Source organism: Peromyscus maniculatus, chromosome 10 (genome assembly GCF_049852395.1).
Source record: "Peromyscus maniculatus bairdii isolate BWxNUB_F1_BW_parent chromosome 10, HU_Pman_BW_mat_3.1, whole genome shotgun sequence".
NCBI lineage: Eukaryota > Metazoa > Chordata > Mammalia > Rodentia > Cricetidae > Peromyscus > Peromyscus maniculatus.
The window spans coordinates 85,375,196-85,393,107 of NC_134861.1; the positions used below are offsets into that span (position 1 = coordinate 85,375,196).

Consider the following 17,912-nt stretch of genomic DNA (forward strand, 5'->3'; position numbering starts at 1 on the left):
TGATACTTTTGACCAATGTGACTCTCTCTGTTTCTTGTTGGTGCTGTTTGGGGAGGGAACAGAGTGAGAAGCCCTCGATGATGAAGAAAAGCCTGTCTGAAAGCTCGGTAAACATGGAAGCGTAGTATACCACTCCCTATGTGAATGCCACGGAACCCAGTGATCCATAGGTTAACTACAAACTTTGAATGGGCAACAGCATGGCCCACAGAGATTGTGGAGACGAGACTGCTGAGCTGTGCCTGCCACGCTTCTGAGAGAGGAGGTCTGAGGTGGGCCCTGAGAATCTGCATTCCTGCCAGGTCCTCAGTGAGCAGGTCCAGTGCAGCTGAGGAAGCCCGCTTTTGTATCCACGCTTACATCTGCAGCACTGAGAACTCGGGTCATACGAGCTTTTTAAAAGAGGGAGAGGCTTTCTCCAGGGAGAATGACAGCTGATTAAAACTACACTGGTTACTTCTAGAGACTCCAAATTTGTATGTACATTACAAAAAGGGGAGATGCATCATGTGGATCCTCACTTTACCCCTCGATAGGAAAACGTCACTTGGGGATGATCCATGTGAAGTCATAGTGATGCCATGGGTAAGGTCTTTGAGGGGGTTACTCTCATTTTCATCCAGTGGGACTCTGGTAAGGGACTGAAGTGTAGCAGGTGTTGTGGTAGAAGCAGGGTATGGACTCGAACTCACAGAGATCCACCTGCCTCTGCCTCTCGAGTGCTGGGATTAAGGGCATGCGCCACCACCGCCCTGCATAGCACTGGGACTTCTCTAGATGAGAACGACTTTCTAGCAGAGGGCAAGAAAAGAAAGGGAAACGAAACAAAAAAACAAAACAAAACAAAACAAAAGAAAGGAACACCCTCATTTGAAAGAGGGGAAGATTTCTGAGAAGAAAACACGATTCTGTGGGACAGTGCTTGGGACGAAGATGTAAGAGAGGCAGCTCAGGAATTCTGAGATCGTAAACTGAGGCCTCAGTAATGGGAGCACACAGCCAGAGGAAGAGCGAGGGAGAGGTTCCAGGCGGACACACAAGTGTCCCGAGAGCAGGACCAAGCCTGGTGCTTCTGAAGGGAAGGGAAAGAAATGATTCTTAGAGGGCCTGCTAGCCTCTGAAGCTATCCTGAGGAGCGGGCATCTTGCTCTGAGCACAGCAGGAAACCTTTGGAGGATTTTGGCAACATAATGGGGCTTACATAAGAGAGAAACACCTGGAAGCGCAAAGAGAATGGGCCTCAGAATGGAAGCCCCAGGGGAGGCGGTTGTGGTCCGCCAGGCCAGAGATCAATGCTGATGGGCTCCAGAAGTGGAGGTGACTGGCTGGGTGGGTGGAGAGCCGATCACGGTTCCAAATGCCTGCTTCTCATTCACCCCACTGTACACTTACACTTCAAGTTTTCAATCTTTTCTAAAACAAGGCTTAATGGAAATTTTTGAAAAAAAAAAAAGTCCCTTAAAAAGTAAACACAGCAGTGCTACACATCACTGGTCATTGTTTGGAGAGGCGCAAGTGTGCTGTGAAACAATGTCCTTTGTGGGTGAAAGGTGAGCGACTTTGTGCCTGCTAAGAATGAAGACCAAAGGTGGCTTCGCCCTCCGATGCTCTGCTCCTTTTGGATGGGGAAGCGATCCAATTATTTTACTTAATGAAGTCCTCCCCTTGTTACCTGTAGGCCATCCAGGCTCACCAGGCCTGTGAGAGCGCTGCTAGAAGGTACCCTGTGATTCTCGGGGCCCCTGAGGTGAGGAGGGAGGGGCCCCTGAGGTGAGCAAGCAGGAGCTTCTCCTCACATAGCTTGACAGCCGCTGTAACAGCTTGGCTCTCACGACTCTGACCGCTGATTTTTCTTGTCTTCAAATAAATACACTAACCAACTGCCCTGCTGTTCTGAGCAACACCCACCTGTCACCCCGACGATGTCCACTGAGCACTAAACAATGTCTAATCATATCATCTGCTTCGCTTAACATCATTAAATGTCTATCTATAGCTCTTTGTGAAAACCCTCCATGGCACATGGTCCTCTCCTGCTTTCCTTTTTAATGTCCTTTTAAGAGATCCTTTCAGGTCTGGAGAGGTGGCTCAGAGGTTAAGAGCACTGGCTGCTCTTCCAGAGGACCCAGGTTTGATTCCCAGCACTTGATAGCTGCTTACAACTCCGTTCCCAGAGAATCTGATACCTTCCTGGCCTCTGCAGGCACCAGGCTTGCACATTGTGTATGGACAGACATGTAGACAGGACATCCATACAGGTAAAATAAATATATATATTTTTTAAATTTAAAGAGAGAGATACTTTCATGTGTCATGTACGTCAGCCTGCCTGGAACCCTTTGCTTGCTCTAACTCACTGGCCACTGGATTCTGAGGCTTCCTGCACCAGATTCCTCTAAACTGTCCTTAGCGCCCCCCATCGTCAAACTTCGGTATAAACAGTCTCTCCTAGATCTCAGTCAGGGGAGGGCCTCTTACTTTGTTTAATACTCCTTATACTGGCACTTCACAAAGAGCACAGCGGCTGAGCCACCTGGCAACTGTGGACACGAAGATACCTACCCCATCCCCAAATGAAGACCCAGGAACTCCGAGGAACGGCCTGACCTCTGCGCAATTTTCTGGGCAAGTTGAGAGCTGCAGCGCCAGGCAGTAAAGTTCTTCTAGAAGGGTTCTGCTTTATCTAAACCCCTAGCTCTTCTGGTTTCTGGCCAAGGTTCACCCTCAAACATCATTTGTTTAGGGAATAAAATATGGAAACTGAATCCCAGTCTACTGGGGGGGGGGGGGGCGGGGACACACAATGACACAGATGATGCATAACTTCTACCAATGCAACTGGTAAGACATCAGAAATTAAATTCTACACAGGAAATCAACAGAGGGGCATTTGCAATTTGACTTCAGACTCTGGGAAAGTCTCTGTGTATCTCAGAAAGGTCTGGGTTTTTGAACTTGCTGGAGTAACAGAATGGGTCACATAGCAGTCCCACTGGCCGTAGCAGGGGACTGCCACTGATACACTCAGTGATGACTGACAACATATGCCTTTGGGGAAATATTGGCATTAAGAACTTTTAACGAGGAGTACTGTCTTTCCACACATACTTTCTGTGACACAGTCCTATGGTGTCCTTCAGGGTTTTAGTTTTTTTTTTTTTTGTTGTTGTTGTTGTTTTGTTTTTTTTTTTAATAATAATTCTTTATTTTCACCAGATCATCAGAGAGTAATACTGTGAAAATTCTAAAACAATCCCCACACAGAAAAATGTCCATGTTTTAAAGGAGATGATTCCAAGCACAGGCTTCAAACTCTTTGTCTCGGGCACATTTTAAACCCTTGACTCCATAAAAACCTTAGTATCCTCATTAAACTCAGAAGTGGCCTTCCTGAGGGCAATACTTCTCATAGACCTCACTGGCTGGGGCTTGGTGCTCGCTCCTTTGATCTGGAGACTCTGGACTCACACTGTAACAATGCCCTCTGGATCTCTGGAGCCAGGTAGGAGGCAGCCTCGGGAACACTGTCCCTTTGTGTATAATTTGTGCTTAGAAATGTAGGTGGCTAGTTCTTTTGTCTCAGCAAAGGGTACCGGCCAGCATGCCTGGAAAAAAAAGCTGTGAGGAATAATGTGCTTTCTGCACAAGCTCATGACGCCATGCTAATTAAACTTATTTACTAAGGGCAGGAATGCACATGTGCCTTTTGGCCTGTGAGGGTTGATATCAGGTTCTGAGAAGCACAAAGCCCTACCGGGTTCTGAAATCCGACCTGCATTTGAAACTGGATTGGACATTTTGTTTGTTTGCTTGCTTTAAATACAGGGCTGGTATTTACTCACGTCTAAAGTGTCCTGATTTACAAGGTAAAATGAAGGTGCTTTGAAAGCAACCAAGTTAATGGAAGCATATTTAATTTGGAGTATTTGCATGGGCACCCAGCACAGTGGTGTCTTCAGGCCATGAAGCAGCAACTGGAACCATAGTTACTGGAGCTTCAAAGGAACTGACGCCAACACCTGTGAGCCAGGAAGTCTGGAAAACAAACGGTCACCCAGTCCTAAGATACAAGTGCTTTGCTGGCTGCAGGGCCATGACCCTCAGACCTCTTGTTTTATTGCTCATATGTGAATTCTCCTTAAAGGTGCTGAACCCAAATTTTCAATTAGGTAGGTACTACTTTTTCATATTTTAAAAACAATTCCCAACACTTTCCTGCGTTTCGGTACAGGCAAACGAAAATACCTCAATAAGTTAACAATTTCTGTTTTGTTTACCATGATGCCTAATGCAGACAGGGAGCTGAAAGCATGCTTCCATGAGTAAACAAGTGGGGGCTGTTAGCCAGATGTGGATATACTGGATCAGCCAGCAGTATTGTTATCATTTTTTGATGACAGTTTTACAGAGATATCTTATGGTTTCGGGAGTTTTATGATGGAAAGTTAGAAGTTGCCAGAACTTCAGCCCTTCCTACTGTGAGCAGTTCAGTGAGTTCAGTAGGCAGGAGAGTCACCCGACCAGACCAGTTCTGGGACGGAGCCCGGCGTCTGTACTGTTGGTGAGATTCCGAATCAGAATCAAGCGTTCCACAGACCCTGGGTTGAAAAGTCCTATTTTTTTTTAAAGATTTATTTATTTATTATATATACAGTGTTCTGTCTGCATGTTTGACTGTGTGACAGAAGAGGGTATCAGATCTCATTTCAGATGATTGTGAGCCACCATGTGGTTGCTGGGAATTGAACTCAGGACCTCTGGAAGAACAGTACAGTCAGTGCTCTTAACCTCTGAGCCATCTCTCCAGCCCCCAAAAAGTCCTATCTTGATGCATCATGTCTGTGGGATTGTGCTGCTTCCTGATGGTGCTCAGTCATACAGGGCTCTAATGAGCATGTGGAGAGCCACGGTCTAACTGGACTACGGAAGACAAACTCTGGGTTCTTCAACTGACCGATTCAAAGACAAAAAACAAAGGTCCTGAGCATCTACTTTAGAAACATCCCCAACAGCATGCAGCTTCATTGTGACATATTTAATTGCAGAGAAATAATATTGTGGCAATGTTCACAGGTTTTCAAAACCCATTCCTTTTTTTCTCCTATATTATAGCTGAGTATTACGTAATGCTTGTCAAAATATTTTGTACATATTAAGTGTTAAGGCTAAATGTACAGGTGAGCTAAATAAACCCTTTCTTTCCCTCGATGAAAGAAAGAAAGCCCAATGCAGTCTGGATGTCTTAATATTTTCCATAAGGGTTAAAATAAGACGAGCATCTATGTTTCTCTTAAAAATCATTTCATACACTAAGCTCACCCACCTGTCCAACTTTGTGAAACATATGCAAAAAATGGGTAATTCTTAACCTCAAGTGATTTACATTTTACCTAGTATAACCAAGCACTCCTGTAAGAAATAAGGAAGAGAGGCCATGAGACCTTCAGCTGTTGGCGAAAGCAGATGTTTTTAGAGAGCTAATTTTAATAAGTAACCTTGCCTTATTTGTACACATTGATTCCCTGCCATTTCTGTCAACCAGCCTTATGTATCAAAACAAAACTACAGCCATCTTGAAGACAGAAATTAGGGAATGACTACAGGATAGTGTTTCTGTATCACTGAATGCTACTGTACCAATCAAAAACACTTTAGGAAGACTTCCTTTAGTGGTGTGGGGGAAATATTTATAATCAAATGATGGGCTTGTAAAATAAGATATAGTGTGGTCCCTGCTATGTAAAATGGAGTCTGTTTAAGGTAATAAATGAGCCACAATTAAACTGCATTTTCCCTGGATGTTTGATCTGGATACTTTTATTCTTTCAATCTACGTATTTTAAATCTTCTCAGCGTTTCTAATTCTGTAAATGCAACATAAATAATGTAAAATGTTTATCAAGACAGTAGCATTAAATCCTCGGTGTGCCCTTTTCTTTGGGCACTTTGCTAAGCTCTACAGGTATCTAAGCTGGGCAGTCTATTGCAGTCTTTGTTCTACGTCTCTTGTGGCCATGGTTCAGGGCACCACCATCTCCACTTTGAATGGTGACTCCCCTGCCTCTATTGATGCCCTTCTTCAATGTGCTCCTCAAACAACAGACAGACCGATGTCGCCACCGGGGTATTCAACATCTGTCTATGGCTTTTTACCTTATTGGGTGGGAAAGGCCAAGTCTCCCAGTGGCCTCTGAAACACCATGTGTTCTGGGCCCTGTGGGTCTCTCATCTCAGCTTTGTTAACTCTCTGCTTTAATTCCTCTACGCTGGCCATTCCAATACTGTCAGTATGCACCTGGTTCAGAGGTCGGGATGCTCACAGCCACTTAGCTGAAGCTTTTTCTTCCTCTGTCTTCACTAAGGTCTTCCCTGAATACTTCCTTGAACTAGAGACTCCCTGCCTGTCTGGCCCGGATTCGCTGCTCGCTTTCCTGTTTTATTTGTGTGTCTCATTTATTTCAGCACATATGTTCCTACTGGCTGTACTCTCAGTTCCTTGAAAGCAAGAGTTTCATTTGGTTCATTGCCGAATGCTCGGTGCTCATTACAGTCCTTCCACAGTGAGTAGCCAGCCACTGTCTGAGCAACAAACAAGGAGAGCTCTCCCTCTGAGTCGGCTTTTCATGTTTTCTTTCCACTCTTCTGCTTCATCTTTATCCTCTAGTGATGGCTGTTGGCCACACCAGTGCCCTTTGCTTTGTTACTCTCTCCTACAGCATTGGCATTTCTCGCATCATTTCCACTTCGCACCTCAGCCTCCGTACGACTTGGTGCATGTGTTGGTACCATGTGGGTCTGCACCACCTCTTTCTCTTTCTCAGGATCTGCCCTGGCTGAGGCAAGGTCAGCTCTCATCTCTCTAGATTTTAAACTTCTGTTGTTCCCAAAGCAATAGGAGGTGCTATTTATTGTGTGTAGGAAATGAAGTAAGGATATTGGCCATATTATGGGGGGCCAGATCCCACATTTATTGACCCCAGGGACTCTTGGGGAGTGAGGGATAAGAGATTTAGATAGAAATATAGAGGAGAGAGACAGACAGAAACACGGGATAGCCTCAGGAGGGTCTGGGTCAAAACCCACCAGCCCCTTCTGTCTCTTCTAAAGGGTTTTTTATAGAAATGCCAAGGGGTGGAGCAAAAGACCTTCCCAGCACAGCCAAGTGCAGACCATCCCAGACACCTGATAACCACGCACGTTGCCAAGCCATCCTCTAATGCAGCCCTGCTGTGTAAAGCAAGCTCAGATCTCACTAGGAAACCTCTGTGGACCCCAACACCATTTCTTATATAATCTCATGTCAAAAGAAAAATGGAATGTATCAGAAATGGAAAGGCAGAAAGAGAGAGCTAAGGACTAAATGCATGATTCCTGGCATTGGCGCAAACTCTGAGTATATTACTATCATCCATGAGTGTTATCTCCCTAACTTAGTCTTCATACATGTTTGAATTATTAAAACTGAAGCACAATTTTAAATGAAATCAGTCAGCTGTTGATGAGGCATGGGTGGCTCCTCTATGACAGCGCACAGCTTAGCAGTCTTTAGGAATCTACTCTACTTTCTTATCTAGAATCTTACCCAGTGATTCACAGCACTGGTCTTGTTGGTCATAGGTCATGCTTAGGAAAGTCTAATTGGCAAATCCTCCCAGTGACTGGAGCAGACTAACATATCATACAGGTGTATGATTACCTGGTTATGAATGTCCTCTCATTGACAAAGATCCAAGAAGGGTACTGGTGATCCATCATTGTCATCCTTTCCCCCTTCTCAAGATGATCCGAGGATGCCCTAAAACATGAGGAAAGCATTAATGTGTTGTCACTGGGAGACATCCCTAAGTTAGTGTCATATTTAAATTGAGTATTTGCTTATGTCTCTAATGTGTACGAGGATGTTTTTAATCAGTGTGAGGATTCACAGGTTTTCTACTGTACCCGCCTCACCTAAAGTGGCTGGACCTTGGATCAGGACAAGATTCCAGGCACTGAAGTCAAGTCCTGGCTTGAGAGTTGACTAAGGATAATGTAATAGCCTCCAATTACCTACCCTACAGGCTCTGAAGCGTGAGGAGATCAGATACCAAGGATCACCTCTACTATGAGTTCACATAAATGGCATCAGGGTGTGGTCACAAATATTAAGCATATTTTCTGTTTGGTCTGTTTTGTATAAATACACACATGATTATCATTGTTTTGAGCCGAGAAAATCACAGGCACTATATTCAGAATCAAAAGACAAGCTAGAAAGAAAAGTTCAATTTTTTAAATAAAAAGGATCTATATGGGATTCTTTTTACTTTCATAGCTGTTTGTTTGGGTAGGTTAAGAAAAGTGAAATACATTATATATCCTAATTTCCTGGGATACCAGGAGGGAAAGAAGAGGAATAAGGAAGAGGAGGAAGATGATAAAAAAAAAAAGGAGGAGGAGGAGGAAGAGGAGGAGGAGGAAGAGGAGGAGGAGAAGATGAAGGAGGAGGAAGAAGAGAAGGAGAAGGAGGAGGAGAAAGAGGAGGAGGAGGAGAAGGAGGAGGAGAAGGAGAAGAAGGAGGAGGAGAAGAAGAAGAAGAAGGAGAAGAAGAGGAAGAAGAAGGAGAAGGAGAAGAAGAAGAAGGAGAAGAAGAGGAAGAAGAAGGAGAAGAAGAAGAGGAGGAAGAAGAAGGAGAAGAAGAGGAAGAAGAAGAAGGAGGAGGAGAAGGAGAAGGAGGAGAAGGAGAAGGAGAAGGAGAAGGAATAGTTATTCTACTAGTCTCATAAAATCTTCCTGCACCCCTTTTCCTTCAAGCACTTTGCTGATCTCAACAGACATCTTGCATCAGACTCTAAGCTGGATAGTTTACTGTGGTCTGTTTTTTAAATCTATCTTTCTTCCTTTCTTCTTTCTTCCTTCCTTCCTTCCTTCCTTCCTTCCTTCCTTCCTTCCTTCCTTCCTTCTGCTTCTACCATTCTGACCATCACATTACTTTGTTGGTACCAACTTTCCTGGATTTCACTCTTAGCACACACACACAGCCTAAGTCTCTTAACCTGGCATTTATGTCTTCACTTGTTTTTAAACCTATCTTTACAAACACAGCCCTAAAGCATTTCTTCAGTGACAGGCCTCTTGTAATGAAATTTCATACCATCAAGTGTCCCCTATTCTGTTCAGCTTGATCACAAGGTAATCTCCAACGTAGGTCCAGATGTGTCCTACTCATGTGGGCCCTTTCAAATCTCCTCACGCTGCTTTAGCTGCACCACTCTGGTTATGTATTTCCGCTTCCCATGTTGTCATTACTGATTTATGTCTTATTTCCTTTTCTACTGCCCTTGTTCAAATCATGAGAATGTGTCTTTGGTGGCACATCATTGCCAAAGGTCTGTGTCATGGACGACTCATGTTAGAAGGGACAAAATCCAAGCTACAATCCTCTCCATGCTATGCTGCCTTATAACAAAGACATAGTTGACCCATGAGCCTAACAAACTGCTGTCACCCATTCCCAAGATTTAGTCCATCTGGATGTCTGGTTACACAGACCTTGCTCTAGCATCTAAACCCTGAGTTTTGCTTATATATTTTTTTCATTCTTAGAACCTACAAAAATGCATTGCAGATATCCCACACCAAGATTCTCCTGTGATGATGATGTGGCCGAAACACTACCTTCTCCCTTCTGGATCAATTTATGGGTTATTTACCATCTCTTTAATTTACCCTGTGCCTCTCCTCCCAGATTTAAATAATCAGTACTTGGCCAAATTTGTCTGACTGAGAGCAGCACTAGACAGGACTGAGTTTTCTCTTCCCCCGTGTGATAAGCCTTCTGCTTAGGCTTTTGAGGCAGAGCAACAGTGACTTTGCCCTATGTTCTTGCCACTTCACAGGTCTCAGTGTCTTAGTCTGCCCTGCTCATGTCTTCGTGTCTCTTTAAATACGAGCTGGGTTAAGAGTCTGTTCCATCTTCAATTCTCTGGCTCTACTTCCAAACAAATGAATGTGCTAATCCTCCCAGCTTCTCAGTTCTGGATCCCTGTTACCACCTAGTTTCCACTAGGATGTCTCAGTCTGCAGCGTTGACTTCCTCTCAGCCCCAGTATTCCCTCCTCCACAATTATTTCGTACATGTCCAATCAGGCACCCAAACTAAGTCTCTGTCCTGTTCTCCCTCCTTCTGTCATAAGCAGATTTGAATCTACACGTAAGTACTCTTGGACTGGACTTTTAATACACAACCTGAATCCAGGACCTAGAGAGCTCTCTTGCCCGCTCTTATAATGGGAGGACCCAGAAGTCACCATCTATAAGTCAGATGGCAAATTCTCATCAAAGGCTGAGGATCTTTGGAAGGAGAAAGATCATGGAAGTGCTGTGTGATAGACTGAGTAGTGAGTAGAATTATCGCAGTAGCTTTCCTATCAGTTCTATCTCTCTGTAGTCATTAAAAAAAAAAAAACTAAAATAGCATTATTTCCAAGGGCAAACACATCACTGTTCAAGTATATTGTCAGATTGTGATCTGTGCTAAAGTACACTGCAGATAGGTTCCCAAGATTCTGAAAGATGTAACCTTAAAAAAGAAGGCAGTTGAATAGAATTTAATGGACAAGAATTAAAACACTGTGTTCATAAGTAGGGTGTAATAATTGCATAAAAATAATTTTGAACATGCATGATCCCAAAACTGCCTAAAATGTTCAGAGAACTCTAATAACTAAAACATAAGAGAATGATTTGGTAAAATCTCAGAGGTTTTGTTTACTCAGAACGAAGTGTGTATCTCTAAATTCAAACAGTTTCTCCTTTCCTTTTTTCCTAGTCCTGTTCATTATGACTCAGCAAACCAAACTCTATGGAGTTCTGATGAAAATCTTCTAAATTATTGAGACTTGATGGGTTTAAGGTCTGAATCGGTTACATAAAAGCTCAGGAAGAAAGTAACAGTCAGAAGCGGCAGAGATAAAGAGGATGTAGGAAAACAAGGAAGAACTGGAAGTCTGGAACTTTCTGAGGTCATACTTCGGGCATTGAGTTCTTTGGTGGAACACAATGCACTATGACTCGAGGAGGAAAATGGTTGCTACAAACATGCCCTTTGCTTGGACAGTGAATCATAGTCACTACCAGGCCCAGGGGCGAGAGCTGACTGACTTAGATTATGCATAAAATAAGAGCACTGGTTTAATAAGTTGGGTTATTTACTTTTCCATTTTGCCCCATAGGATGGATTTCAAGAGACAGAAAGTTTGACAGGGCAATCAAGTCTCAGCCCTGGAGACAGCAGGCAGGTTTAATTAAGAGAAGCCTGAATGGAAGAAACTCAGGGAAGCACAATCATTCTTAGCTGGCAGATGGATCTGATCTGGAACCTTCAGAGATGGTGACAGACAGCACCAGTGTGTGGGCTGCCCCGGGACCTGAGAAAAGAAAGCTGAGGCCTTTGGGGTTCACTTTGCCCCAGCTGTGTATTCCTGCTTAGATGTGGGCATGCCTGGATTTGCCAGTTACCAGAACAAGGAAGGCGGGGAGAGAAGGAAGAGAATTCAAGTCCCAAATGAATGCAAATAGACTGGTTATTTAAAATATCTTTCAGTGCCCAAGCATGGGTGACTTCAATGGTTACTTATTTAAAAGTGGAAATCTTGGCTCACTCCTTTAAATATCTAGCCAACTATTTCTTGAGTGTCTTCCCTGAGCCTGCTACCATGCAGGACATGGAAACATAGCCTAGATCTGAGTGTATAGCCAATGGGTCAGGTTCCTTAAAAAAGCCAAATAGAAAACCAAAACAGAACACCATTGCTAACTCCTCAGGACTGACTTCTCTGGCTTCTGAACTTTTATAATACATTATCCACAGCTTGCTCATCACCTAACTGCTCTCTTTCCTTATTTACCCATATCTTATCTTCCTTAAGTTGACTACTAGATTCTTCACAACAGGATTACTACTATTTTTCATCATTTAGAGTGAGTATATGAAGTATACACACAAAAATTAATAAAATATTAAATACACTTAACCAATAGGGAAACACTAAAGTATTAATTAAGTGCTATAAGAGGATGAGTGATTTTCCTCTTGATTTCATATGTCCATTTAAAAAACATACATAGGAAACTTCTCTTACATTGCACAATAAAAAGTAACTAAGAAACAAAAATAACCCCAGAAGTATCACATGGAAAGAACAAGTGTGTATTTTAATTATGAGGTAAGATTACTTTAAGGACTATAAACATGGCATTATTTTTCAGAGACAATTGTTCCTGCACGGAGAAGCAATAAGGGTGTACAGATATGTATTTAGCACTAAATTAAGGTGTTTTCTCAAAACCTGGAGATAGGAAGAGCAGATCTAACTTCCACTTAGGGGAAGTGAGATGTTGCTAGAAGCCATCTGTAACTCCAGCCATTATTCAGTTTTTGAAAGAAGGAAAAGAGTTCATAGAAACATGGTTTCCAAGAAATGCCTGGCTCCACAATTTTCTTTTCTACAGTGCCTTGTTTGTAGACATGATTGACAGTTGCCTTGGAATTCAAACGTGGCCTTGAATTCCTGATCTTCCTTCCTCCACCTCCTAAGTACTGAGATTATAGGCCTGTGTAACTACACCTGGTTTTAAATATTTTAGTTCAACTCTCGAATTTAAGGAAATATTAAATAGGATATGGATCAAAAGACCGAAAGACTGGACTTCCAAATGAGCATGCCATCCACTGCTCTCAGTTCAGATGAATGTCAGTGGAAATCCAAATCTCTAAAATCTATTGCCTGTTTCCATGGCACTTATGCAATGCAGTCTATTCTCCTTGGAGTGCCTTGTGGAGATGAGGGAAATGGGATCAGAAGGGAAGGCAAACTGGTGTCATGATAATCAACTGGGGACGCCAGTGCTGTGGTGAGGCTTAACCCTGCTCCATCTGAGGTTCCAAAAGGAAATTCTAAAAGTTGTTGTCCCAAAGATCACGACTCACTTTTCCCATTCACTTCCCGGTTGTAAAATAACACTTTCTCTTTTGAGCCTCCATCGACTGAACCCTGAGTATTAATGGACATTTCCTTCGATATAGTCCTGACTTCTTTTCTGTAGGAGACATCCCTATGTTCAGCTGTTGGAATCAGCAGTGCCAACTGTGTGGAAGAACTATAATTGACACTTTTGAAAGACACAGATAAATGTCTGCAAAGGGATAGTATTGAGAAGTACTTGTTCAGAAGCTGCGCTTTCAACACTTGACTATTTCATTTTTATTTTGCTAAAACAAATTTTTCCTCTTTTATGTGTTTTGAGATTTTTCATACATGAGTATTGCATTTATATCATTTCTACCCACTCTCTCCTCCCTGTAATTCTTCTCGTGCTATCCCCTCTCAAATTCATGATGTTCTTTAATTATTGTTATCCGTGCACATACAATACACACCCATAAACATAAATACAGCCTGCTTAACCCATTTACTGTCCCACATATTCACAAGCTCTCCGTTGGATAGAGCATTGATAACCAGAACATAGAGAACGATTACAAAAGCCCCCAGAGTCAAGAAGACAAATGAACCAACTAAACAACAGGCGGTATACCAGCTTGTCCTAGCTTGTTTCTTTTGCTGTGATAAACACCATGACCAAACTGGAGAGGAAAGGGTTCATTTCAGCTTACAGTTTCTAATCCATAAACGGAAGTCAGGGCAAGAACTCAAGGCAGAACCTTGTAGACAGGAATTGAAGCAGAGACCATGGAGAAATGGTGCTCACTCACTCGCTCCCTATAGCTGACTCAGCCTGCCTATGTATATATATATTAGGGGAAATGAGATGTTGGGAAATATATATATATATATACACACACATATATATATACGTATATGTATATGTATATATATGTATATATGTGTATATGTGTGTATATATATATATATATATATATATATATATATATATATATATACATCCCACCCATAGTGGGCAGAGCCTTCCTACATCAATTATTAATGAAGAAAATACCCCACAGACTTGCCACTCTGACAGAGGTAATTCCTCAACTGATATTCCCTCTTCCCATATAGGTCTAGGTTCATGGCAAGTTAAGAAAAAACAACTGTACAAGTCCTCAACTGAGAGTTCTCAAAGGAAGAAATGAAAACTGCTAAAATATATCTTTACGTCAACATCCTTAGCAATTAGGAAGATGAAAATTTAAATTATTTGGGACTTAACCTTATTCCAATCAGAATGGTTGAGATCAATAAAACAACTGACAACAGATGCTAGTTGGGATGTGGGAGAAGGGGAACGCACGTTCACTGTTGGTTGGAGTGCAAACTGATGCAGCCACCATGCAGTTCAGTGTGGAGAACTTGCAAAAAGCTGAAAATAAAAACCACTATATGGCCCAGTTAGTCCCAGAATCCTCCATCTACATTGTAATCCAGGAATTTATACAAGGAAATGGATTATTATTAGCATTAAACATCTAGTTTAGTTATAAATATAAGTTACTCATTTTAGGGAACTAAGCGTTGAGTATAAAATATTTAATGATATGTTATCTGCATTATATATTATGTTATTTTGAACATAATTAGAAAAGTTCATTATTTCTTAAATACCTTGGTTTTCTCTGATTGATTAAAACATTCTATAATTTGTAATGAAGTGTTATATACCTTAGGAATAGCACATAAACTTATATGTATACCAAGACAGTTTAACTAGGAAGACTTACAGTTTTTAATGTGGTTAAAGAGATTAATCTCAATATTAAAATATTAAACATAGTCAAATAGATTTATCTAATTGGCAGTGTTCTGTATATTGATATATCTGTTAGGAGATAGAAAATCAAACATTTTAAATTGTATTCAGCCATTTATATTCAGTATAATAAATGAAAAATGTGCAGTTAATACTCTAATTTAGTCTAAATAAATTTGATTACTTTATAAGCTAAACAGCACTGATCACTGTTAGATACTAAAAGACCATAGCATGATGAACTTTGGTTCATTTGGCTTTTAGGATTTTATCCATAATTCTTCAGTCAATATCTAATTAAAAGTGCATTGGGAAATTGAAGTCCTATAAAGAAAAAAGAATACTTAAGACGATGGTGATTTTCTGTCAAGATCCATGGCAAACCACTTATCGACATTCCTAAAGCTAACGAAAGTGTCCTTTACAGGGCCCTTTATGAGGAAAGTCACTTCCTTGTCATCTAGGCTGAAGAGTGAGAGACTGACGAAGCACCAGCACCATCATTTGATCGTAACCATTTAATGTGTGTTACAACAGAGGGCATGGCCCAGACGTCTAATTGGCGGAAAATCATTCAAACGCAGTCTTTCCTGTGAGACTTGAAGGCCAGGGCTCTACAGCATGAGATAGATAGCAATTTTTCCACCACAGATGTTTTAATTCCCTAGACATAAGCACGACTTTCACAAAATAAAAGTGAATAGCATCTAAGTTTAAATTGGCCACCAGGTACGCTCAGTACTTGAATGTGATGAGAAGCCAGGCAGTTTCGCCGCTCCTCAGAAAGCTGATGCTTGCCCGCTGTTACCAGCTTGGTCTTAGATGCATTGTTCTCTTCCAGCGTCCCTAGGGCCCGGTGTTATCTGCCTAGCTCGGGTCAGCTTGCCCTCCCCACACCACCCATTTTACAGAGCTGCGGATTTGTGGGTGGTGAGGAAAGGTGCCATTTTCGGAATACCTGCTACCTCTTTAATCCCCACTAAAGCCCTATGTGATAGATAATATCATGCTTGTTTCATACATGGCAGACTTTTGAGGCTTAGATATGGGAAATAACATTCAAAGGTAGTAAGTAATAGACACAAGATTCAGTCCTATGACACCCCGGCTGGCTTCAGAATCTTGATGCTAACGCACGGACATCCGCGTAACTACGGTGATTTTTTTAACCACTGTTTGGTGAGGTCTTCATTACATCCCAAATAGTTTTCATTGTGATTTGTCTTGAGGAAACGAATATTGAACCAAACCCTCAAGTCAATGGCTCTTTCCCTTACGATGTGGTCATTTAATTCGCACTTTAAATGAAGAGACAGGGGGCGTCACGCAGGAATCTAGTAATTTGCTAGGGTGGGGAATTTCTGCAGCTCAGGTGAAGTCCATGAGCTGGTTCTTTGGGAAAGGGGAGGGCAGGGTGGCCTCGTTGCTCCAAACCTTCCCCTTTACTCTTCCCCACCCTCCTCACAAGCTTACCTTGTCCGGGGAAAGAGTATTTCTGAGAAAACTTTGATTTAAGGCCAACTCACACCAGGGTTAGGGCTGCACTGATGCACGCGCCCATTTGCCCTTCCCGACTATAGAGTCAACTTTCTACGGGTCCCGCCCTCAACTCCCCCCCCCCCCCCCCGCCCACAACCCCGGAGGTTGTGAGCTCTTCCCCTCCACCTCCAAGTTCACCTGCTATTATCACGCCGGGCAGAGGAGACTCTTGCGATCGAGCAGCGCGGAGCCCGAGCTGGCGAGCGTCCCTGGCGGTCGTGGGGAGGCGGAGCTGCCCGCGGGTGTCTCGGCGTCCTTGTCTCGGCACCTGCTCACTCACCTGCTCCTGGTTGAAGCCGGCGGGGCGGAGCGCACATGGCTGGCCTCACCGTGCTGCTCCCGGGCACAGTGAGCGAGCGCCGGCAGCAGTTACTTATTACCAGGTTGCCCATCGCGGTGGGGTGTGAGCAACCTGAACCACGCCCAGCGCCTCAGTGCATGTTGGGAGTGTTTACTCTCTCTCCCTAGCCGCGGGGCAGGTGCACTGCTCTGGGTCACGGTTCTGCAGAGAACCGTGGACTGACTGACGTTGGGGACCTTTGTCTGCAACGTCAGGTTGCGTGATTTTCGCCAGCCAACCTGTGCTGTATGGAGATAAACGGCAGGAGCTGGGACCCTGCGTTGTGTTTTCTGAAAAGTTAATTCGTCTTTCAGCTTGAAATTCTTTAAATTTCTTTTCCTTGGTCTTGGCTTCCCCATTCCTTACCTGCACCTTCGTACACAAGGCATTTCTTTCCCCTCACACCCTTAGGATGAGCCAGAACCTTCCAGGCATTTTGCAACGCCAGGGTATCTGCCCGGCCTGACCACCTGACGTTGTGGGTCCTGGGTAGGCGTATTATTATTATTATTATTATTATTATAATATTGTGAAGCACCACAGAAGCATCTGGTAACCAGCATTTCATCTACTGAATTGGGTGTGGGAAGTTTACTTTTTCTCAGTACCTTCAGTTTCAAAAGGAACCCAAAAGATAAGCAGACGACAGACGTTGTGGAAATAGTGTTTTTATTCACACACACACACACAAACACACACGTAATAAAACAGTATTATTTGTACCTTTCTATTTATATGTAAGGAAATTATTGACAGTTTTTTTTAAAAAAAATCGATTGTTTTTCAAGGGTTAAGTTTTTGAGCTTACAAAACTTATTTTTTTATATATTTTATATTTATTTTATCCATTTTATTTCAAGAGAAGATGTGACAAAGTTGACATGTGCTGTCCTCTGCTGGAATAAACAGAGTGACTGACGGTGACGCTGGAGTCACAGTGCTTATTTGATGTGTCTTTATGGTGTCTTCCACAGGATTCTACTCAAGCAGAAAGGATCAGACAGTCGAGGTAGCCTTTCGCAAGTGAAAAAGACCAGGGGCTTTGAGATTTACCAGGTCTTGGTCAAAAGGGGTACTGGACCCAGTCAGTCCAAGTGTTAAGAGTCCTGTGTAAGGCCGGGCCCTATATTCTTTGTGCTGATTTGCCCACATTGGCCCACGATCCCCTGGTGTGTGGTTACTAGTTCGGACTGACCTTTGGATGATAAGGAGCCAGGACCTGCAGTGTTTACAGCAACCGCTTCTAGAATGTCTCCTCAGATCCTGGCTCCGCCCAATCACC

The 17,912-nt window shown here is 42.8% G+C and overlaps 1 protein-coding gene across 3 annotated transcripts in view; it reads right to left on the bottom strand.

The window, feature by feature from the left end:
• The window catches only part of Rassf6 (Ras association domain family member 6), a 42,772-nt gene extending 26,074 nt beyond the window's left edge, over nt 1-16,698 (bottom strand). The window contains exons 1-2 of one of the 3 annotated variants that reach the window (XM_076546607.1): nt 16,571-16,698; nt 7,697-7,795 (exon numbers count right to left, since the gene is read on the bottom strand). In XM_076546607.1, the coding sequence (XP_076402722.1) occupies nt 7,697-7,761 (65 nt within the window). In that variant the 5' untranslated portion in view covers nt 7,762-7,795; nt 16,571-16,698. Of the gene's footprint in view, nt 1-7,696; nt 7,796-16,224; nt 16,338-16,428 lie in introns of those variants that run through there. The other 2 variants (XM_006993521.4, XM_076546608.1) reach the window with 2 other exon arrangements.
• Nucleotides 16,699-17,912: the final 1,214 nt, after the last annotated feature.